Source organism: Bombina bombina, chromosome 1 (assembly GCF_027579735.1).
Source record: "Bombina bombina isolate aBomBom1 chromosome 1, aBomBom1.pri, whole genome shotgun sequence".
Taxonomy (NCBI): Eukaryota; Metazoa; Chordata; class Amphibia; order Anura; family Bombinatoridae; genus Bombina; species Bombina bombina.
Genome location: NC_069499.1, coordinates 1,391,895,444 through 1,391,921,175, shown reverse-complemented (window position 1 = coordinate 1,391,921,175; position 25,732 = coordinate 1,391,895,444). Strand labels below are relative to the sequence as shown.

The 25,732-nt window shown below is 40.6% G+C and overlaps 1 protein-coding gene across 1 annotated transcript in view; it reads right to left on the bottom strand.

Annotated features, from left to right (window-relative positions):
* LOC128651783 (NACHT, LRR and PYD domains-containing protein 3) overlaps positions 1–25,732 on the bottom strand; it is a 607,406-nt gene that overhangs the window by 99,684 nt on the left and 481,990 nt on the right. Inside the window, exon 8 of the mRNA XM_053704772.1 lies at positions 8,058–8,228. Coding sequence (XP_053560747.1) covers positions 8,058–8,228 — 171 coding nt within the window. The remainder of the gene's footprint in view (positions 1–8,057; positions 8,229–25,732) is intronic.

The following is a 25,732-nucleotide window of genomic DNA, read 5'->3' as shown; positions in this document are numbered from 1 at the left end:
TGTGGACACTCAGATTACACATAAGTCAAATATGGATTATCACCTGTTTATTCATGATACTGATTTATTTTTATGGCTTTGTTGTGTTTGTGCAGTATGTATCTCTCTGCTGGTGGTATGAGGTGTGTGCATCCTAAGCTTATCAGTTATTGCATATTTTTTCTCATAGTGGTAAATTATCTAACAATGACTGCTTTCTTATCATCGCTTTGTTATATTCCTGTTTGCCTTCTATGGTTTGGGGGACTTATATAGTAGAACCACTTAGGCTGCCTTGTGTAACCCCTTAACTGCGTGCTCTGACTACTAGCTTCCAGGTTCACCCCTCCTTGGTTATATTTCCGTATATGAAAAGGCAGTGCTTCTGCATTTAAGCTTGCATGTTTTTTTTTTTTTAAACCATATAGTTTGACTGGATAACCCTCCATGTCTGTTAATAGTCCCTACAGTCAAGAGCTATACATCCCCCCTATAGACATTGGTATGCTCTCCCCTACCACTCCTTTAGTTGCCATAACTCACAAAATCCCCCGGTCTCACACAAGGTCTAAATAACAAGGTTATGTCTTGATAAGAGCATTTTTCACAATGGTAAGTGTGAAAATTGTTACCCATTCTCCCTAACCATGGCTATTCTCGTATACTCCCATTTGTTACTTCACAATTGCAATGTTTCACATATCAATGGTCCATGAGTGGCCATTTGAATCATCAGATTTCTCCCTCAATAGTATTTAATTTTAGCAGGGACCAAAAGTGTCCTCTTGTGTGGATGGAGGGAATTATTTGTTATAATGAGGTTCTAACTTTAGCATGCTCCAACACATCAACAATACTTATCTCCATTGTTCAGATACCTAAATACTGTACTAATCAGTCATATGTCTCTATCTATGTGTGTTGTACATGAATATATTACTGTAAATTGTTATTTCCTCAATAAAAAAAAAACTTTATAAAAAACAAACAAACATGGGTTTGGATGCCATATGGATGGTAATACCTGAACCATATAAGCGGAAAGCCACTAGGACCTCTTCTACCCAAGAAGGAGATGCAGAGCAATCCCTAACCGGAGCCCCAAAAGACCCCGCTGTCTAATGTCCTGATAAAGGAACAATCAACGCCCAAAGGGAGTCCAAGTCCCCAGAAGGAGACCCAATCCACAAGGAGAAACGGACAAAGTCCAAAAAGGTCTCAATGAAGGAGAGAACCACTAAAGGAACAAGTCCAATAAGGACAATTCCCAGAGCCTCCTAAAGGCAAAACCGCCCAGACCGGCAAAAAAGAGGCGCTAAACCCTCTAACCTTCCCACCAGGTGGGAAGGAATACTCTAGGCCCCGAGGGTAACGGAAGCAACAGAGAGTAACGCAGCAGAATTCACTGACCCAGTCACCAGAGAGATGGCTATTTAAGGACTGAAACAATCCCGTGACCTGCATGGACCCGCAAGTCCTCTTGAGAATGCTTAGACGAAACTTGTAATAGTAAATAACAAGAAACATAAATAATGTTGTGAGCACTCGGTGCCCCAACCTGACCAGCTAGGTAGAATAGGCACCACGTGTCTGAATAAGCCGCGAGAAGGAAGATCTGAACCCAAGCAGGACCAGTCTGCAGCCCGGGTCATAACTGCTAAGCGGGCTAAATCCGCCCTCAGAGAGGGAGGAACAAAAAAACGAAAAAAAAAGGGACTAACGTGTCCTGAACAACTTCCTTAGAAGCAAATAGCAAGTATTGATCCCAGAGAAGTTCCAGAAGGAAACATAGAGAAAAGAAAAAATAAAATTCATCCTAACTGGATAAAATAAAATGATAGGCAACCCGAAGGTTAACGCCCAAGAAGAACAGAAGACCCGCAGGACCAGCCTAACGGAAACCCTGTTCCTCCAACAATACTGGGAAGACTTAAAGGACACTTCATTAGACATGGGGGAATGACGTATCTCCTTTAAGTCTTGTTCTTAAAGGAGATACGTCATTCCCCCAAGTCTAATGAGGTGAGCCATTCGAAGTAGGAGACTGAGGATCCCATAGCCGAGAAGGATAGGGTCCCCAAACAACTCAAAAATGTGTCTGAGCAGAACACGAAGACGAGCCAGTCTGTAACGAAAAGCACAACACTCAGGAACAGTTACACCCGCAGGGAACTGCACATGCCCTCCCATGGTCGAGAGACCCAGGGCAATCAGGCACAAGCACAATCGCAAATAAACATCCTGACTTTGTAGACGAGCAAGTGCCAAAAGTATGTAAAAGCGAAACTGTGCCACAACCTCCGGGGGGAACAATCCACCCTCCTCGAGGAGGAAAAAACATAACCTGGGTTACCCGCATGTGTAGTAGTAGAAGGGAGCGGTAGGGAACTCACCTCCCGGAGGACAGGGCCCCACAAAGCGGATGGCTCAGTAGTCCTTTGAATCCCCGAGTTCGAGGAACAAGGCACTCTAGGACGGCCTAAAGAACACAGCTGACTGACCTGCATCAATGGGGTCTACTCGCATTTGTTACAGGACAAAGAATCTGAATCAGAAAGTTGAACAATCTCAACATCAGCATCCTCCATAATTGGATAAAGGATACCAAAAGATGGACTATAAATTAAACAATTTAGACGGCACCTGACACCCAAAATGTCTGGGGTACTCACCACCTCCTATGAACCAGACACCAGTGGACCAGATTTCTCCATCGCCACACAGTCAGGAATGAATAAATGGGAGACCAGAGCGTAAACACGAACGGTCACAAGGTGAACTGTGTAGTAAAAAAAAAAAAGCGCCCAACCGTAAGGTTGCGTCACTTTGAAAGGCCATAATGTTCCAAAAGTCACGAGCCCAGTTAAAACTACACATAAACAGATTGAATCACATAAAAAACATGATTAAAAAAAACCCTGTTCAATAATCCCCCTCAGGAGATATCAACCATTTGATTCCAAGATACTAAAGGAGTCCCACTGAGATCCTGTATTTTTCATGTAAGTTCGCAGGAACAAATGAGTTACAGTACATTCATGAAGAAGTAAAATGAAATGATCTTACCGGAATCTACGCCGTGGAACAGGAACACGGCCCTTCAAGTGTGACGGATAGTAGCATCTCCTCCGCCATGGACTTGAGAGAAGAAAGCAGGCAGCGTAGCGAAGTTTGACGTCGATTGCTTGTGGAGTTGTTAAAATGAATCGGGATGGTTTTGCAGAAAGACTCCTCCTGCATCTCTGGACTCTAACTTTCATCCAAGCCCTCACTGAGAGACTGATAGGATTACTTAAAACTCCCATCCCATGTCGAAGAGTACTATCCTTCATAAGAGACAAAAACAAACTTCTGACACTTCTCTGACAACCTCCTAGGACGAAAGGCAAAGAATGACTGGGGGATGAGGGAAGTGGGAGGAGTATTTAAGCCTTTGGCTGGGGTGTCTTGCCTCCTTTTGGTGGCCAGGTTCTTATTTCCCAAAAGTAATGAATGTAGCAGTGGACTCTTTCCATTTATGAAGAAAAGGAGCTGTGCAACACTTTCAAAAACGAAAGTGAAACTTAAAAGTGAAACCTGTTTGTTGCAGCCAAAAACACACAAAGCAGCATGTAAATATTTAATACATTGATGAATTAACCACAACTGTTTAATAAACCCACTTCAGAGGATATTAACCTTGGATCCTATCAAGGTATAAAGGAGCCATAATGTGACCCTGTTATAGCTTTTTACGTGTAAAAATTGAAACAATCTTACCTCCAGGATCCATGGTGTGGAACAGAACACAGCCTCTCAATTGTGACAGTCTTACAGCAGCACTCCTGACATGGACTTGAGTGAGAGAAAGCAGGCAGTGAAACTCGTCAACACTGATTGCTTAGGAGCTGTTAGCAGTAGTCTGGATGGTTTCCAGAAAAACTTTTCCTGCATCTCCAGACTCTAACTTTCATCAATATTTTCACTGAGAGGTTGACATGACTACTTAAAACTCCAGTCCTATCTCGAAGGGCAGATACCCTTTTTCAGGACTCTCCAAATCTTCTGACATTTCTCTGCTACCTCCTAATGTGACAAAAGGCAAAGAATGTCTGGGGTAATGAGGAAGTTTGAGGGATATTTAAGCCTTTGGCTGGGGTGTCTTTGCCTCCTCCTGGTGGCCAGGTGTTGTATTTCCCAACAGTAAGAAATGAAGCCTATGAACTCTCCATATCTTAGGAACAAAATCCTTATTTTATATTTGTCAACACTCCCTTTTTTCTATTCAATTTCTAAATTTTTTAATTGTTTTCATAAAATATCAAATAATTTATATTTCAGTATGACCTCTCGGGGGGTCAGAGTGTGAACCGTTACAATGTTGACTTGTAAAAAGGCCCCAAATCTTGATTAAGGTGCTTTGCTAAGGCTTTTGTTATCCCAGTTTGTTAGTACTCTTTCCAATTAGGCAGGAGCCAAATACTCAGCAGTTTGATATAGCCGTCAGTTAGTGTTGTGACTAGTGCGTAAAAAACAAAATTTATGCTTACCTGATAAATTCCTTTCTTTCATGGTGGTGGGAGTCCATGGTTCATTACACGTAGGATGACAATTCCTTCCACTAGGATGGAGGAAGGAAAGATTCCCAAACTTTCAAGAGTACTTCATCCCTTCCACCTCACTGGTATCTCAGTCTTACGTATAGCCAAGCAGGAGAAATAGAAAGCAAGGTAGGAAACAACAAAGCAGGGAAAATATTGGTGCAAAATGTTACAGTCTTCAAAAATGTAACATAACCTGGGTGCAGCTTGTGGTATCTCACCACCATGAAAGAAAGGAATTTATTAAGTAAGGAAATTTTGTTTTCTTTCATAGGGCTAGGTTACGAGTGGAGCACTAACTGTTATGCACAAACGATAAGGGGTTTATCGTGGGTGTTTGTACATTTCAAAAGTAAACGGGTTTGCTCAAGCGCAATTTAATTTAATGGGTTAGCATTACTGCTGAGCTCTGGTTAACTGTTACCATTGAATAAAAAGTGTCACAAAATACATCAACAATACATTTAAAAGTACAGTTACACTCATAACAACACTATCTAATATTTAAAAAGGGCTCAAAGATATGAGGCAAATTATGCTTGAACAAGGATATTGTCCTGGTATGGAGCTATTGAACTACCTGGAGTTCAAATCAAAGATAGTAGAGTGCCTAGAACTTTTGTAAAAATGAAACAAAGAAACGGATGATGATCTTTGTGAATAGGAATAGGAAGGTAAGCATCCCGCAAATCTATTATGGACATAAATTGTCCATGTTGGACTAAAGGACAACATGTTCAAAATGTGCCCATCTTGAATGTAGGAACCCTTAAAAAAATGTTTAGAATCTTTAAAACTAGGATTGGTCTGTAAGTTCCCTCCTCCTTGGGAACTATTAAATGAGATACGATATTGAGAATGTGCCCCCTACCAGAAGAAGATTTGGATCGGGGGCGCACCTTCATGCAAATCTTAAGGATCTTGAAGGTTTCTTTGAGGCCTTGAAACTGTTCCAGGAAGGATTAGACTTTAATCTGTAAGATTCTTGTTTCAGAGAGGAAGAGGATCTCTGGTTTCTTGAATGGTGAAAGGAACGGAAACAAATTTGATATATATTCTTTTCTTAAATATATTTTGTCCTGGGAGAGAAACACTCCCTTTCTTCAAGTTACTGTAAAAATTATGGCATCTAATCCAGGTACAAATAGAATCTTTCCCTAAAAGGGAAGTAATAACAATCTAGATTTGTAGAAAATGTCAGCAGACCAAGACTTGAGCCACAAAGCGCCACATGTCAAAACTGATAATGCCATATTTCTTGCATTTAATTTGATAATGTCAACAACAGCATCACAGATAAATGCATTGGCTGAACAAACCAGTATAAGTTGGCAATGGAAATCTTCATCTAAATCACCTGTTTTCTGATCAGATAATTGGTTACATCAAAATGTAGATGCTGCTATGGTAACTGCATGCTTAAATAAATAACCTTGCTAAATAAATATCTTCCAGAGTAGAAATGGCACTATCTACCTTGGGAATTGTTTTTCAAAGATCTACACTAGAAGAAGGAAGCAGCAAAACATATTTTTTAATTTGGTGATGATGGTCTAAACGAAATGGTTTAGGATCCTGCGCCCCTAAGGTACTTATACTTAAGACCTCTCTTAAAAGAGTTTTCAGATGAGCTACTTTAAAGATATAGGAAAAAGAGCTAGAATCTTGGCCTGAAAAGAGATTATTGTTAAAGGGTTAGAAATTGATTCCCATTTCCACCTAATTAAAATATATTATTATAATGACTATTATAAATACAGTCAAATAAAACAGTATTTTTTTTTTAAATGAAGCTTTTACATACCTTACTTTAAAAGATAAGATTATCATGAAATGAGCAGTAATGACCGCCCATAAAATAAGGCATGGCTCATGTTAATACAGCATCCGCCCCCATCCAATGGGGAAGCGGCTAGGTCTCTTAATTTTAATATTAATTTCAGTGAACATCGCATGCGCAGTACTGATGTTCATTAACAGCTGTTCGTGTTCACAGCTTATTCATCACTAGCAGAGTTATAAGGATCGCTTAGAGGGGCAGCTTCTCACAGGCAAATGAGAGGAGGAGACAGGGAATATAGACAAGTGCTTCAGGTTGCAAGTTTAACAAACGAAAAGTGCTCTGGACTAAATGGGAGCTGTGCAAGACTTACAGCTGGTGTTTCTCAGTTCAGTCCTGCACTAACAAGAACAGCAAGCAGCGTGTATGTAACATTTCTTCCCTGCCTGTGATTTAGTGCATTTGTGCTTCAGAGGTTGTATACAGCGGTGAGTATGAACGTTCTGTTTATCTAAGCTGTCGGGCTCATCCTCCCCCTTCTCTTGCTGTGTTTGAGTAAACAAAGCAAGAGGGAGGGGGGAGATGAGCCCCGACAGCTTAGATAACCAGAGCGTTCATACTCACCGCTGTAGTCAACCTCTGAAGCACAAATTGCACTAAATCACAGGCAGGGAAGAACTGTAACATACACGTTCCTATCCTAAACATCTCCTCGTTTCTGTGAAGCTGCCCCTCCAAGTGATGATCCTCATCCTGCAATGATTGTGAGTCTCTTGATGCTGGTGCCTGCTTGCGAGAACGTGTGCTCTGTGCTCCCTGTCAGTAGGAGGGGACCAAGTCTGCGCATGTGTTTGCAATAAAATACTTTTAATGCGCATGTGGGCCTCCATGATGTTTCTACCTAGGTAGAACATCATAATAGACCCCATAATAAGTTAAAAATGGGTTTGGCACAGTTTTAATTTTACAATTGAAATTACAAGAAATGGAAAGAAAATTGCACAAAGGTATCAATTGCAAATTACTTTATTAAATTAAGAAGTTTTGAATGAGTTCAAAATATTTTTTGGGTTTACTATCCCTTTAATTTAAGAATATCTCTCCCGCAGAAGACACATCTGAGGAGTTAGAATCTGAATCTGTCAGAAACGTTTTAGCCGTTCTGATCTTAAGAGAATCAGAAGTACTAGGCAGGTCGGCTAACACAAACTTATCAATAATTTCCTTGCGCTTACTTGGAGGGTGCATGACCGCCAACATTTTAGATACAGTAGAGCGCACAAATGCTTTAAATCTGGGAGCTAAACCTCAATCTCTCCCTTGAACTGTACTAACAGAGGGAGGATAGACTTCTTTAGAGGAAATAGCAGCATTATACTGTTTAGGGTGCATAAGAAGAGCCATAAACTGAATAACAGAGCTGGAGGATTAACAGGAGATAAATTACAGTAAAACCATTTAAACAAATGATCAAATGCTCCATGGTAAAAACAGTAGACAAAAGTAGAAAATAATCTACAAACAGGGAGGGAGAAAATGGGCCTCAAGTCTGTCTGAGAAACCCTCTTTGCCTCCTCCTAGTAGTAGGAATTTTCATCCCATGCCTTAATGGACCATGGACTCTCACCACCTTATGAAAGAAAATAATAATTTACAATTTATTTCTTTTGTTCTCCTACATGGAATGCATTGCTGTGTCATAACCTCATTATACTTACGACAACTTTTGGATTGTGCAGTTTGGATTGGACAGAGTGCTGATTAAATCTTCAAACTCTGGACCAGCAAGTTTGTTTTTAGACAGATCCAACTCTTTCAATGATCTATTTTCTAATATTCCACATGCCAGAATTGAACAGCATCTTTCTGTAAGATTATTATTCTTCAAGCTGGAGAAAGGATACAGTTTTTAAGCATAAATCAAGGAAGAGAAGAATAGATTGACACAGTAAGATCAAGACAACAGCTTTAATATGTTTGGTAACATGAAACATTAGCAATACTTGCTTGTATTTGGGGGATACTTGTATTAACTTGGGTTTTTAAACATGGTATTCTGCAAAGACAAGTCTATATAATGGCAAATATGAACATCTATGGCTAGATTACAAGTGTCACGTTAACTAGCACTTAAATTACGCATTTTTGCAATCGAATTTAACAAGTGTCAGGTTAATGCGACTGAAGACCTTGCGTAAAGGGTTAGGGCTAATATAAAATTGCCCTAAACATAACATAAACACATTAAAATATATTGTTACACTCATATAAACAATATCTAATTAAAATCATTCATATAAATATTCTTAAACCATTTTTATAAGGGTTCAAAGTTATATGGTATATGGCCATGTATTTCCAATGTTCTTCACAAACAAACACAATTTATTCTTACCTGATAAATTCCTTTCTTTCTTGGTGGTGAGAGTCAAAGGAAATCCATACTTGTAGGAATTTATCTCCTATCCACCAGGAGAAGGCAAAGACACCCCGCACTAGACCTTTAAGTATCCCTACTACTTCCCCTTCCCTCCCAGTAGTAGGGAAAAGAGGTGCAAACTAGAACTACCGCCAACTAAAACAATTGGGCGGGTTTGTGGACTCTCACCCCCAAGAAAGAAAGGCACTTATCAGGAAAGAATAAATTATGTTTTCTTTCTAAGGTGGTGAGAGTCCACACAAATCCTTACTAGTGGGAACTAGTAACCAAGCTGTGGAGTCCACAAAGGAAAACAGGTGGGAAAAAAGGAAAGGCAGGAATCTATTTACCAAGAACAGCACATGAAGAACCTTCCTTCCAAAACAATGAGGGTAAAGAGACCGAAGTAGCCTTCTGAACCCTATGTAACCTGAGATCGGGACAAACAAGCTAAAGGCCTGACTGAAAACCTTAGTAGCCAGCAAATAGATTTTCAGTGCCCTAATGACATTTAGATTCTGCTGTAATTTCTCCTTTGAAAGTCTTGGATTGTAACATAAGGAGGACACCACAATCTCCTGATTAATGTTCTCTTGATAAACCCCTTAGCCAGATAACTGGAGGTCTGTCAAACAGCCTTATTCTGATGAAAAAACAAATATTGTGGAACATAAGAGACAACTGACAAATCAGATACTCTCCATGTTGAGGAAAAAATAACTCCAAATTCCATGGCAGATAAATAATTTTGCTTATAGGTCTGATTCAACTAAAGCCTCAATGAACACCTTAATATCAGAAAGATGAGCAAGCTGCCAATGCAATGACCCCAATGTTGAACGAAAAGCCTTTGTCTAAACCATGCTAAAAGAAGTGACACATTTGTAGTATGCTAATAGAATCTCAGGCATATCCCCAATTTGCATACAAAATTAAATACATCTTCCACAACTTGTAGAAAAAAAAAAAAAATTAAAGTGATCAGCTTATGAGCCTGAAGCAGGGTCCCTATGACAGAGTTAGAAAAACCTTCTTGAGACAGAAGAACTTAACCAAACACCAAGCAGTCAAAATAAAGACTGTAGATTTTGATAAAAGGACGGCGATTGAGAGAGCAGATTTGGCAACTGAGGAAGATGCCATGTTGGAGAATTGGACATTTGGAGTCCTCCAAAGCCAAACAGGAACTAGCAATAGTACAGAAATTTGTTCCTGCTTGAACCGAACAGTTACACTTGGCAGATGTACAATTGGAAGAAAAAGATAAGCCATCGTATCGGACCAAGGAACTGCCAGTGTCTCTATTAATTCTGCTTGTGGATCTCTCAAACCATATCCTTACCTGGCAGTTTGTTGTACAGACAAAGTAGAAGTAAGTCTAACTCTGCAAGTCCAGCGATGCATCAACTGGTCAAAAATTGAGGAAGCATTCCTCGAAAGTAAAATCTGAGGAATCAGATAGTCTGCTTTTCAGCTGTTGACCCCAGGAATGAGAGTTGTTCATAGAGAACACTGATCGGCAACTGCCCAATAAATGATATGAAAAGTTTCCGTCATCGCTAGAGAACTACGGTATCTCCCTGACAATTGACCAAGTTGACAGTAGGTCAAGTCAGAAGCACTCAAATCACAAGTAGAGATAAAAACTCCCCAAGAACTTTGAGAGCCCAAACTGCACCCAACTTATTAAAACTATCATCCCTGGATATTATTTCCCAATACTGACACAGGAAGACCATTCCCAGAGACACCTAAATGGGAGTGTCCACCAAGAAAGAGCTTGTCAAACTGGATTTCTCATACACTGAACCACCTTAGCCTGGTATAGAGACTGTAACCTAGGGTAAGCTAATTGCAACCTTCACTTGCTTTCTAAACAGCCTCATGGAAACTGAATCAACGAGTACAACCAGGAAGGATAGTCTTGAGAAGTGGAAGAAGGCTTTAGAGCACATTTACCATCTGGCTATGACTAAGAAGAACAAAATTAGATTCTCTATGTGCCAGTTGCTAAAAGAAAAGACGAAGCTTGAACCAAAATATCGTCCAGACATGGTTCCACAGCTAATCTCTGTGCTCTGGGAACTGATTAAGGTCTATTGTTGACCGAAACTTTGTTTCTGTACATGGTGATGTCTCCACAATAAATCTACTTGTTTGATGCATAAGCAGGTGCTGTGGCTCTTTCTTGGATTAGCTATCAATTTGAAGGATTTGTGCAAGATCCTTGCTGCGTGCACCTTGATGCTTACTGTGAGTGCTGGGCAATTGTTTTGTTGTTGTTGTTGAACTGATAGTAGAGTGCCCAGAACCTACAAAAATACACTGTGAGCTGTAGTAAGGCCAAAGGGAAGGGCTACAAACTGAAGATGACTTTCCCAGATGGCTAAAACGACATAAACAATAATTATCCTTGTATAAGGAATGTGTAAGTAGGCATCCTTCAATTTGACGGTTGTAATAAATTGACTCTGTAGTCCTAAATAGAGAACAGGTCTGATAGACTCCATCTTAAACCAAGGTAACCTAGTGAATTACAATCGGTCTGAAGGTTCCTACTCTCTATGGAACTATGAAAAGCTGGAAATAAAAACCTGACCCTTGTGCTGATGCAGGCAAGGAAATAAATACTCCTGCGTCCCAAAATACTTTACATGCTGAAGGAATGCTGCATGCTTTTTCAGTTTTGTCAAAACAGGATATACCTCTCTACAGTAAGTCTCTTCTGTTCTTGGCTTCCAGTGTTGAACAGTAAGACACTTAGACGTTGGGTGGGTATGGAGAGTGATATCACTCACCGCGTGGTGGAAGAAATACTGCGTGCTGGAAGAAATGTTAACCCTCTCTTTTCCATGAAAAATCACCCCTGTGCCGCTCTCTGCCTCTTCCCACTGTGCCCGGGACCATCTTATCACTCATGAGAGAAAAAAACAAGAAGAGGATCGCTAAGGTTCCCGGCCGCTGTAGACCGATCCCTGTAATAACAAAGCATCTTGCTCTAAAAGGGCTACAACATATTTAAATTAATAAAATTGAATACATGTACTCTCTGAGCACTGGGGATTCCATCTAATATAATGAAAATGCAGAAAGCGCACCACAACGTGGTGAGAAAAATCCTTAACCCTCTCCTTTCCAAAATTATACAATATAAGAAAATATTACACTGCCCCCCACCCGGCTACTTCATAATGCCACACGGCTTGCAAAATGTTCTGTGGAGAACACTGTCACATATATATAGAAATATACTCCTATTCTGTTGAAACACAATTCCTTGTGTCAACTCTAGGGGGCGCGAAAATGGTTAAAAATTAAAATGTTGAACTAGTATCAAATTTCTAAGATAACATTAATAGTTAAGAAAAAAATTTTTTTTGCAATATTTGTCACAATAAAACGATCAGACTGCAGACATATTCTGTGAGGAAAATCACAAGACAGGGGCGCCTCCTAGTGTGATAAAGTAGTGACACTGTGTTTTATAAGAAGGTGCAAGTATATACTCACAAGTATATGAGAACCCAATTGTGCTGAGTAAGGCAGACTGGGAAGTTGAAGTGTCCCAGCTCACTGTCCCAAACATGAGAACCGTGCTCCCAGGTATTCTCAATGGGGGAAAAAAGCTCAGATATAGAAGAAAATTCCAAATTTTATAAAATACACATAAAAACAGGGGTCTAGGGAGAGGGGCGGAGCTAGCGAGCTGAGAGAATGGCCGCATAAGACCGGAGCTCCGCAAACAACTGGCCATAAAGCAATGCGGAGGGTCGGCTGAACGGGAAATAAGCTACCGGAGGTGAACATGAACCAAGACTGAGTGACTAGGAGCAGTGTGGTGGCCATATGAAATAGTAGCGCTATCGCTGCGGCCAGAAAGAGATCGGAAGGCGGGCCTATCTGTAAGTGCGCCATTTACTCTAACCTAGGCCTAAAGTAATAACTCAAGGGAACAATAGCTGCAGATACCGGATAACTACTAAGCTAGTGGATAGAGCATATTTGGGACACCCGGTTGCCTATATAATAAAGGCGGTTGTTCTGTAGACAGCCCTAAGACCTAAGACTTAAGTGCATCACAGCTACTGTTCTGGGCCCACACACACACAACGCTGTTGCCTCAGCCGTCATGGCCACATAATAAAGCAACAAAACTACTAGAAATAAAAAGCTATGTAAATAATTTGAGCACAGAGTGGTCTGCACGGAAAGCTGCAAATGTTTGATTTCTATTAAGATGGTGACAAAGAAAAGAAGGAAATAACATATTGCAGAAGAGCTTTAATTAATGTAAGCATAAAAGCTGGAAGCGTGTTGGGGGAAGCTGATAATTTTTTAAACTCAGGATGCGTTTATTTGAAAAAAACTCTGGACTGCAGATGATTAGAAACAGCATACTACTGATACTGTTTATTTGAGAACAGGCTTACTCAACTGATCAGAAAGGTGATCTGAAAAATCTGACATACAACACAGTTGGGACACCCTAACTTAATTTTGTAATATACACTCTGCAAACGTTAGAAAATAAGCTCCATAATGGCGGCAAGAAAAGCGGGGAAGTTAGAGAAGTCAAGTAAACTGAATACATACTTTAAAACCATTGAAACAGACAGCCCCGATTCCCTGTTAAATTTACAAGCTGCAAGCTCAAAAAATAGAGAACAAACGGAAGATGACACGACTTCCATAACTAGAGCTGACCTTAAATTGCTGCCTTCTAAAGAGGACTTTTCACAGTTAATACAACAAGTCAGCCAGCTCATCAAAGAGGGTCTTGCAGAAGTAAAAGCTGATATTGCACAACTGGGACACAGAGTGGAACAACTGGAGGAAACCACTGAAACACTAACCACAGACTCAGAAAACTTGACTGAACAGTTAAAAGCACAGGGAGCCACCATTAATTATTTACAAGACCACATTGAGGACCTCGATAACCGGGGACGACGGCAAAATCTGAGAATCAGGGGCATTCCGGAGACTGTCCTTCAGATGCACTTGGTGCCATTCCTGCAAAGATTTTTTCAGCATCTTTTAAACACCCCTGCAGACCAAGAAATTCAACTAGACAGGGCACATAGGGCCCTTCGTCAATTACCAAAGGAGGGTGCTCCCCCAAGGGACGTGATACTTAGATTCCACCAATTTGAGGATAAAGAAAAAGTGTTCTCTGCAGCCAGAAAAGTGAAAGATCCACATTTTGAAAACAGCAACCTGCAAATATACCCAGACATTTGCCCACAGACTTTAATAAAAAGGAGAGAAGCTAGATATCTCACTCTGCACTTGCAAGATCTGGGTATTAAATATAGATGGGGGTTCCCCTTCTGCCTCCGTGTGGAGAAGGATAATCAAGTCTTCATATATCGGAACCCTGAGGACATTGAGGATTTCTGCACCAAACTGGGCATAGCACAACCATCCCTCCCCTCACTGTCCAGATAAGAAAAAGATAGCCCATACAACCCCACAGGTCCTAGAGAACAAAGACAAACATGGGTTAGGGTGAATAGAAAACGACAAAGAGGACCCGGGGCCAAGGACCCCATTCCCACTTCCAGCAGATCTGTTACCTGAAGCTTTTGTTAGCAGCTTACTTAGACCAATGTCAGTTGAATAAAGGACCACGACCTATTATTAATCAGTGACACTTATAGATTCTTGAAATCTAACTAATGGAAGGACTTTCATTTATATATAGGTCATGAAGGTATACTATTCAGGTTGAATGTTTTCATGTTTAAGCTGCCTCTTCGTACTACATGTTAATTTAGTTTTATGCAAGTTGTTAGTCATGTTTTGTACATGAACCCTCTACCACAATTGGTTAACCATGGATCCCAAGCGGCTATTTTTAGCATGCAACTAGTGGCTCTTTGCTCCGATATTTATCTGGAGCGGGGAGTCACTAGACAGGATCAAACAGTTTGGTGTTACTTGTATGTTTTTATTTATTTGTTTTTTGTATTTAGGTCAGTGCAGAGTCTTTATGTCAGAATTGTTGTCCGCTACTCTACATTTCTTTCATGTAAAACATTGCTCGGTCTTTTTACCGGGACGGAGGGCTCCCATCGGGTAAGTTGTACAATCACATTGTCATATGAAATATCCATACACAGCAGCCAAAATTATTTGAACTCTAAATGCAAATGTCTCCACTCACAAAGTTCTAATGGCAGCTAACAGAATTAAGATCCTATCTCAGAATGTTAAGGGTTTAAACTCCCCAAATAAAAGATCAGTAGCACTTAATTGGTTCAAGAGACATAAAGGAGATATAATCTACATGCAAGAAACCCACTTTGACATAAACAAACAACCGAGATGTAGCTCTAGATTATATCCAACAGGGTATTTCAGCTCAGCTAATACAAAACATAAAGGGGTGGGAATCCTATTACATAGAAAAGTCCCATTCCAACTTCTTCAGAAAGACATGGATTTGGAGGGTAGATACATCATATTGGTAGGGATTCTCTATAACAAACCCGTGACGTTAGTGAATGTTTACTGCCCAAATAAGAACCAGATCCCCTTCCTAAGAAAAGTCATAAATAGAATAACTGATATAAAAAAAGGCACAATCCTGATGGGAGGTGACTTTAATATGCTGCTAGACCCGCAGCTAGATAGCTCTCATCATAGGGGGACACGGTCAAAGAAAGACTCTATCAAAATAGATAAATGCCTTTGGGATTTAACCCTTCTGGATGTATGGCGTACACTAAACCCTGGGAAACGCCAGTACACCTTCTTCTTCCACCCAAGACAAGTTTACTCTAGAATAGATTACTTATTAATAGATCAAAACAGCCTACCGATGGTATCAAATATGGAGATTACCCCGAACGCTTGGTCAGATCACTCCATGGTCTCCATGGAAGTGGACTGGTCCTCTAGACCCGCAGCTCCCTACCTGTGGCGCCTGGATGAATCATTACTTCACAAACCTGAAGTAGCCCAAAAAATCAAAACAGTAATAGAAGAATATTTTACACATAACACAAGTGAACAACACAGCCCCACAATTCTATGGGACGCCCATAAGGCGGTATTAAGAGGGGAATTTATTAAAATACAGGCATCCCTTAAAAGATCATACCAACAGAAATACAACACTCTCTTAAAAGACTTAAAAGACATTGATAGAGCACATCAATTGAACCCTACCGACATTATTATCTTAAATAAGAGACATGAAATAAGATTAGCCTTACGGAATCACTTACAAGAGGAGGCACATAAAAGAGCTCTATACCTCAACAGGGTTTATTTCACAGAAAGTAATAAAGCGGGTGCAAACTTAGCTAGAACCTTAAAGCAAAAGTCGCTTAATTATCACATAAGAGAAATAGAAATTTCCGAAAATCAACAGTCATCCGATAGTGATCAAATAGCAGAAGCCTTTAGAAAATATTATGAGGGGTTATATAACATCCCAACTGATAAGCAGTCAGATGGAGAGTTACTTATGGAACAGTATATTGCCCAGGCTGATCTACCAACACTTGATCCAGACAAGAAAACAGACATGGAAGCCCCTATCACTAATTTGGAAGTAATGGCAGCAATAGATTCCCTACCTATAGGTAAAAGCCCTGGCCCAGACGGGTTTAGCAATAAATACTATAAAATGTTTAAATCATCCCTGACACCACACCTCACCTCCCTATTTAACTCAATTGACGACAAAGGAGCCTTTTCTAGAGAATTCTTACTTTCGCATATCACGGTCATCCCCAAGCCAAATAAACCCACAACGCTGACTAGTAACTACAGGCCTATATCCCTATTAAATTCAGATCTAAAAATATACTCCAAAATACTGTCATCTAGATTAAATAAAGTCCTTCCTGAGATCATACATGTAGACCAGGCTGGTTTTGTCCCCAATAGAGAGGCACGGGATAACACGGTTAGGGTTCTCCAATTAATTGACTATGCAAAATTCAAAAACATACCGTCTATATTAATTTCTACGGATGCTGAAAAAGCTTTCGATAGATTAAATTGGAAGTTTTTAGTTAAAGTAATGTCAAATATAGGTTTTGGAGATAAAATGATAAACAGGATTATTAGTTTATATGCAGACCCTTCAGCTATAGTTAAAGTAAACGGGGTCCTATCCTCCCCATTCCCTATTAGAAACGGGACACGCCAGGGTTGCCCCTTATCCCCCACTTTATTTATTATAACAATGGAAGTACTGGCCGCACACATAAGAAAAAATAATCATATTCAAGGTATAAAAATAGAGCAGAATCAATATAAATTAAATATGTATGCCGATGATGTACTGATATCATTGGCATCTCCCGCTACTTCCTTACCTCACCTATTAGATGAATTTGAAAGATTTGGTGCCCACTCAAACTTCTTAATAAATAACCAAAAATCAGAGATCCTTAACATAAACTTATCTTCACAAGAGCTTATAAGACTAGGCCAGTTATGTACATATAAAAGACGAACGGATGCGATTAGATATTTGGGGATTGAAATCTCAGTGGACAACGCAAACATTTTCGACCTAAATTACACAAAATTGTTAAAAAACATTGACTTAGACTTACTCAAATGGGCAAAAAACAAAACTTCTTGGTGGGGTAGAATACAAACCATCAAAATGAATATACTCCCTAGATTACTTTACATGTTCCAAGCAGCCCCCATATATCTGTCAACAACATTCCTTAAAAAAGTACAAAATAGTATAAACTCCTTTATATGGGGAACACATAAACCCAGAATAGCAAAATCCACTATCTACCGTTCCTTGGATGAGGGGGGGGGCTGGGAGTCCCTAATGTAACATCATACTACCAGGCAGTTACATTGCAACGAGTAATAGAATGGCACACGGGGGCAGACTCTAAAGCTTGGGTCTCTTTGGACTCACAAATATTAAGGGCACCCCAGGTGGGAGCATTATGCTGGATTGATAAAAGACATAGACCAAGAATAATTCAGAACATATCCTTGTTGAGACAGGTGTTCCAGAATTGGGATAAAATATTAAGGAGTTATGCAGGATTATCATCCATAAAATCCCCTATGTCTCCGGTATTTGTAAACGCTGAGTTCAAGAAAGGATTAGAAATAGGAGACTGTGGTAGAGGTGAAATTGGTTACTCCATACCGTTTTGTAAGTTGATCCACAATAACAAATTGAAGCCACAGGAGGATCTGGGTGACATAGCTGGGGGAATATTCAGTAACTGGTTAAAATACTCACAATTAACCCATCTAATACAAACCTCCCCTTTTAAAAATGACTTCCTTCGACAGCTAACTGACTTTGAGAAAATTTGTTTTAACGCAAGGCCTTTCAGAGGTACACTATCAATGACCAGGAAGTTACTAAGTAGATTAAAGAATATTTCTCTACCCACATATGTAAATAGATGGCAACAGGAATTGAGGGAACAATTTGACGATAGACAGTGGAAACAAATGTTCTATCGCACCCACAAAGTATCTGGGTCGGCTGGCATCTTGGAATTAAACTACAAAATCATAACAAGATGGTACCTGACACCACAAAGATTGAAATATATTTACCCAAACTCTCTAGGAGAGTGTTGGCGTGGGTGTGGAAAGATGGGGAATATGATGCATTTATGGTGGGAATGTGGGATTCTCCACAATTTGTGGAAAGAAGTAGGAAAATTGGGGAAATACTTATTTAACACGAAATATACAATACGGGCATCTCATGTCTTGTTTAACCAGAAACCGGGTAAGTTCTGTAAGATCAGACAAGCAGTCTTCCAAATAGCCCTAAATAGTGCTAAATCCATCATAGCCAGACAGTGGAAGCAAAACACACAATTCACGAAACAAATGTGGATAAGCAGAACAGATGAGTTATTCTTCCTGGAAAAGTATGGTTTCTTTAGAAAACAAAAACTTGAAGTTTTTTACGATATGCAACTTTACTGGGATCAGTTTAAAACACATATTACGCCCTCCAAGTAGATGACAATAGAACATGGGAGCCACCCGTCTCCCCTCCTCATTTTTGAGCAACTGAGTATTAGAACATAGATCATAGATATTATTCTTATATGTAGCAGGATTCAGAGTCTGTACCATTAATTGTAGACATAGCAAACACTGACCGAAAGTTTATTGTTAAATGCTACCTTGTTTGTGTAGCTTATTGTTTAGTTTTAACTGAAGCTTGTGATATATCTGTTAAACCTATTTTTGCTGAAGAATGTATGAAGTCTTAACATTGGAAATGTCTTTTGGTTTACATTCTTGTAATATGAAAATCTCAATAAAAACATTAATAAATAAAATAAAAAATAATTCTGTGAAAAAAAAAAAACAAAAAACAGGGGTCTAGTGTTGACCCTGTATATTTAAAAACAGAAAGCAACGCGTTTCTCAGTTCTCTGTTTCCTCAGGCTTCTGTGAACTAAATGAGAGTACAGGTGGCCCTCGTTTTACAACGGTTCAATTTACACCGTTTCAGAATAACAACCTTTTTTTCCAGTCATGTGACTGCTATTGAAAAGCATAGAGAAGCAGTGCATTTATTAAAATAGCCAGTAGGTGGAGCTGTCAGCAAGCTGAAATTAATCAGTTTAACCAGATCTGAGCTATCGAGCAGATTTCAAAGAAACAAGATCCTCCTATCTATAAATCAGTCCAGATTGGAATGCATAGAAAGAACTGTTTGCAGAAAAATGCCAGTGAAGTCTGTGTTGTGTGATTATTTTATTAGGTTTATAATGCTGTTTAGCAAGTGTTTTTGCTCATTTAACTTAGTTTAATTATATATTCTGTGTTGTGTGATTATTTTATTAGATTTATAATGCTGTTTAGCATTTAAAGTCTTCATTTAAAAGCTTTAAAAATAATGTATTAGGTGTTACTTATGACAATTTTGAGAGGGGCCTGGAACCTATCTCCCTCACTTCCCATTGGCTTACATTATAAACTGGGTTTCAATTTACAATGGTTTCAATTTACAACCATTCCTTCTGGAACCTAACCCCGGCGTAAACTGAGGGCTACCTGTACTGGCTTATATACAATTTACAAATCCTTGATCATCTAAAAAAGGAAATTTATTCTTACCTGATAAATTGATTTCTTTTACGATATACCGAGTCCACGGTATCATCCTTTACTTGTGGGATATATTCCTCCTGCTAACAGGAAGTGGCAAAGAGCACCACAGCAGGGCTGCTATATAGCTCCTCCCCCCCAGTCATTCAACCGAAGGTATAGGAAGAGAAAGGGAAAGAACCATTAAGGTGCAGAGGTGACTGAAGTTTATATAAAAAATAAATCCTGTTTCAAAATGACAGGGTGGGCCGTGGACTCGGTATATCGTAAAAGAAATCAATTTATCAGGTAAGCATAAATTTCCTTTTCTTTTACAAGATATACCGAGTCCACGGTTTCATCCTTTACTTGTGGGATACCAATACCAAAGCTTTAGGACACGGATGAAAGGGAGGGACAAGACAGGATCCTAAACGGAAGGCACTACTGCTTGAAGCACCTTTCTCCCAAAAATAGTCCCAGAAGAAGCAAAAGTATCAAATTTGGAAAATTTGGAAAAAGTATGAAGGGAGGACCAAGTCGCAGCCTTACAAATCTGTAATCGTTTTTAAAAAGCCCATGTGGAAGCCACAGCTCTAGTGGAATGAGCCGTAATCTTTTCAGGAGGCTGCTGTCCAGCAGTCTTGTATGCCAAACGTATGATGCTTTTCAGCCAAAAAGAAAGAGAGGTAGCCGTAGCTCTTTGACCCCTACGCTTTCCTGAATAAACAACAAATAGAGAAGATGTTTGACGAAAATCCTTGGTCGCTTTTAAGTAAAACTTCAAGGCGCGAACCACGTCCAGATTATGCAACAGACGCTCCTTCTTAGAAGAAGGATTAGGACATAGAGAAGGAACAACAATTTCCTGATTAATATTCTTATTAGAAACAACCTTAGGAAGGAATCCAGGTTTAGTACGCAAAACCACCTTATCAGAATGGAATATAAGATAAGGCGAGTCGCATTGTAATGCAGAAAGCTCAGAACTCTTCGAGCAGAAGAGATAGCAACTAAAAACAAAACTTTCCAAGATAAAAGCTTAATATCTATGGCATGCATAGGTTCAAACGGAAACCCTTGAAGAACATTTAGCACTAAATTCAAACTCCATGGCAGGGCAACAGGTTTAAACACAGGCTTGATTCTTACTAAAGCCTGACAAAAAGACTGAATGTCTGGGACATCCGCCAGACGCTTGAATAGTAAAATTGACAAAGCAGAAATTTGTTCCTTTAAGGAACTAGCCCATAATCCCTTCTCCAATCCTTCTTGGAGAAAGGACAAAATCCTAGGAATCCTAACCCTACTCCATGAGTAGCCCTTGGATTCGCACCAATAAAGATTTTTACGCCATATCTTATGGTAAATTTTCCTAGTGACAGGCTTCCGAGCCTGAATCAAAGTATCAATAACCAACTCAGAGAATCCCCGCTTAGATAAAATCAAGCGTTCAATCTCCAGGCAGTCAGCTGCAGAGAAATTAGATTTGGATGTTGGAACGGACCTTGAATGAGAAGGTCCTGTCTCAGTGGCAGTTTCCATGGTGGAAGAGATGACATTTCCACTAGATCTGCATACCAAGTCCTGCGTGGCCACGCAGGCGCTATCAAGATTACCGAAGACCTCTCCTGTTTGATTCTGGCAATCAGACGAGGCAGGAGAGGAAAAGGAGGAAACACATAAGCCAGGTTGAATGACCAAGGTACTGCTAGAGCATCTATCAGTACTGCTTGGGGATCCCTTGATCTTGATCCGCAACAAGGAAGTTTGGCATTCTGACGAGATGCCATTAGATCCAATTCCGGTGGCGCAAACACCTCCGGATGGAGCTCCCACTCCCCCGGATGAAAAGTCTAACGACTTAGAAAATCCGCTTCCGAGTTTTCCACTCCTGGGATGTAGATTGGTTATAGATGGCAAGAGTGCGTATCTGCACATCAAATTATCTTGGAAGCCTCTATCATCGCTAGAGAACTCTGTTCCCCCTTGATGATTGATATATGCTACAGTCGTGATATTGTCCGACTGGAATCTTATGAATTTGGCCAAGGCCAACTGAGGCCACGTTTGAAGCGCGCTGAATATTGGTCTCAGTTCCAGAATATTCATTGGTAGTAGGGACTCCTCCTGATTCCAAACACCCTGAGCCTTCAGGGAATTCCAGACTGCACCCCAGCCTAAGAAGCTCGCATCCGTCGTCACTATGACGCATGCTGGCCTGCGGAAGCACATTCCCTGGGACAGATGATCCTGTGACAACCAACAAAGAAGAGAGTCTCTGGTCTCTAGATCCAGATTTATCCGAGGAGATAAATCTGCATAATCCCGATTTCACTGTCTGAGCATGCACAGCTGCAGTGGTCCGAGATGCAAGGGAGCAAACGGAACTATGTCCATTGCCGCTACCATTAACCCAATGACCTCCATACACTGCGCCACTGATGGCCAAGGAATGTAATGAAGTGCTCGGCAAGTAGTTAGGATCTTTGACTTTCTGACCTCCGTCAGAAAAATTTTCATGTCTACCGAGTCTATCAGAGTTCCTAGGAATGGAACTCTTGTCAGTGGAACTAGTGAACTCTTTTGTATGTTCACCTTCCGCCTGTGAGTTCTTAGAAAAGCCAACATGATGTCCGTGTGCGATTTGGCTAGATGGTAAGTTGACGCCTGAATCAAAATATCGTGAAGATAGGGCGCCACTGCTATGCCCCGCGGCCTTAGAACCGCCAGAAGGGACCCTAGTACCTTTGTGAAGATTCTGGGAGCTGTGGCCAACCCGAAAAGGGAGGGCCACAAACTGGTAATGTTTGTCCACAAAGGCGAACCTGAGAAACTGGTGATGATCTTTGTGCATAGGAATGTGAAGATACGCATCCTTCAAATCCACGGTGGTCATATATTGACCCTCCTGGATCATTGGTAAAATTGTTCGTATGGTCTCCATCTTGAACAATGAGACTCTGAGAAATTTGTTTAGACATTTGGGATCTAAAATCGGTCTGAAGGTTCCCTCTTTTTTGGGAACCACAAACAGATTTGAGTAAAACCCCTGCCCCTGTTCTAGTTTTGGAACAGGGAAGATTACACCCATGGTATATAGGTCTTCTACACAGCGTAAGAACGCCTCTCTTTTTGTCTGGTCTACAGACAAACGTGAAAGATGAAATCTCCCTCTTGGGGGAGAATATTTGAATTCTAGTCGATACCCCTGGGTCACGATTTCTAATGCCCAGGGAACCTGAACGTCTCTTGCCCAAGCCTGAGCAAAGAGAGAAAGTCTGCCCCCTAATCGATCCGATCCCGGATAGGGGGCTGCTCCTTCATGCTGTCTTGGTAGCAGCAGCGGGCTTCTTGGCCTGTTTACCTTTATTCCAGGTCTGGTTAGGTCTCCAGACTGACTTGGATTGTGCAAAATTACCCTCCTGCTTCGTAGCGGAGGAGGAAGTAGAGGGTCCACCTTTAAAGTTTTGAAAGGAACGAAAATGATTCTGTTTGGCCCTCACTTTAACCATCTTGTCCTGAGGAAGGGCATGACCTTTACCTCCAGTAATGTCGGAAATTATCTCCTTTAGTTCAGGCCCGAATAGGGTCTTACCCTTAAAAGGAATAGCTAAAAGCTTGGATTTTTATGCTCTACGCGCTAAAATGGCAAAGCCTGTAATTTAGCCATTTGAAAAGCGGCATCTGTAATAAAAGTATTAGCTAGCTTGAGAGCCCTAATTCTATCCAAAATATCATCTAATGGGGTCTCAACCTTAAGAGACTCCTCTAGAGCCTCAAACCAAAAAGCTACTGCAGTAGTTACTGTAACAATGCACGCTATAGGTTGTAGAAGAAAACCCTGATGAATAAACAATTTCTTTAGAAGACCCTCTAATTTTTTATCCATAGGATCTTTGAAAGCACAGCAGTCCTCAATAGGTATAGTTGTACACTTATCCAGGGTATAAATAGCTCCCTCCACCTTAGGGACCGTCTGCCACGAATCCCGAATGGTGTCAGATATGGGAAACATTTTCTTAAAAGTAGGAGTTGGAGAGAACGGAATGCCTGGTCTATCCCATTCCTTAGTAACAATGTCCGAAATTCTTCTAGGGACTGGAAAAAACATTAGTGTAAGTAGGGACCTCTAGATATTTATCCATTTTACAAAATTTATCTGGTGGGACGACAATAGGCTCACAATCATCAGTCGCTAAAACCTCCCTGAGTAACAAGCGGAGGTATTCAAGCTTAAACTTAAAGGCCGTCACATCTGAGTCTGTTTGAGGGAACATCTTTCCTGAATCTGAAAGCTCAGACAGCAATTCCCCCACCCCCAAATCAGAACACTGTGAGGGTACATCGGAGATGGCCAATAAAGCATTAGAGGACTCAGCATTTACTCTAATACCTGACCTGCTGCGCTTACCCTGTAAACCTGTCAGTTTAGATAATACCTCTGTAAGGGTAGTAGACATAACTGCAGCCATATCTTGCAGTGTGAAAGAATTAAACGCGCTAGAAGTACTAGGCGTCGCTTGCGCAAGCGTTAAAGGTTGTGACACTTGGGGAGAATTAGATGGCATAACCTGATTCTCTTCTGACTGAGAATCATCCTGAGGCATACTTTTATCACCTAAAATATGTTCTTTGCAATGTAAGGCCCTTTCAGTACATGAGGGACACATTTTAAGTGGGGGTTCCACAATGGCTTCTAAACACATAGAACATTGACTTTCCTCAATGTCAAACATGTTTAAACAGGCTAGTAATGACCACAAAACAGGCTTGAAAACACTTTATTTAGTGAAAGAAATAACAATCTGAAAAACCCCCTGCACCTCGCCACAGCTCTGCTGTGGAGCCTACCTGCCCTCAGGGGTCTGTAAAATCACTCTAACACTTCGATTAGGCCAAATCTTTCCTTTAAGGCCCACCGGAGCTGGAGCTTGCTGCTTGCATGGGGAATTCAACTGCGCATCTGAGGCGCAAAATTAGACCCTGCCCATCTACATTGATGTCTCACTGCCTTGTATAAACCACTGTAAAGCGGTCTAGAACCTAGCCATTTGGGTTTCCATATAGCCATATGAACCCTCCAGTGCCATCAAAAGTAAAAAAAAACATTTGCTTTACACAAAAAAACGTTAATTGCCTTCCAAACATAAAATCGTTTTGCCCAAAAAACATTATGTTATCAGTGTCAACCATTTTTTCAGCCCATAACATACAGGTCCCAGTAATACCCTTCTATCACATGTAGGATTACTGCTTACCCCTTCCCTTATGGGAATACTGTCAGCCAGTTCTGAAATAACACAGTCTCTCCAGAAAAAAATGACTGAACATACCTCAATGCTTGTAGCATGAAAAACGTTCCTCACACTGAAGTTTCTCAAGTACTCCTCAGCCATTCTGTGGGAACTACTCTGGATCTTAGTGACAACTGCTAAGATCATCAGTCTCCAGGCAGAAATCTTCATCCATCTGCTGCCTGGGAAAAAATAGCACTCTACCGAGGAAACGAAAGGTCCCTTAACACAAAAAAGAACACCTCCAAGAGTGGGCCCAGCTCAAAGAGACCCAAATGGACCAAAACATGGAAGAAGGCCACGCCTATACCTAGCGAAACCCGGGATAATACCAGGCACAGAGACAGAAAAGACGTCTCCCCAACATCCTGCAAGCATGGAATGTAGCTAAAGAGACTAAGTCCTCCCAGCGCCTCCCCTTAGAATACCAAAGTATTCAACCATGAAATGGTGTAACAGAACCAGGAGAAACCCCAAGTTTGAGAACACGGAGTCCAACAGGACGAAACAGAGGGAGCTTGCAAGTGAGAAGAAGTGGCCATTAAGAAAACAGACCGTACAAAACAGTCCCTCAACAGAGGGCATGCTCCAGGCAACCTAAGTCGCCAGACCTACT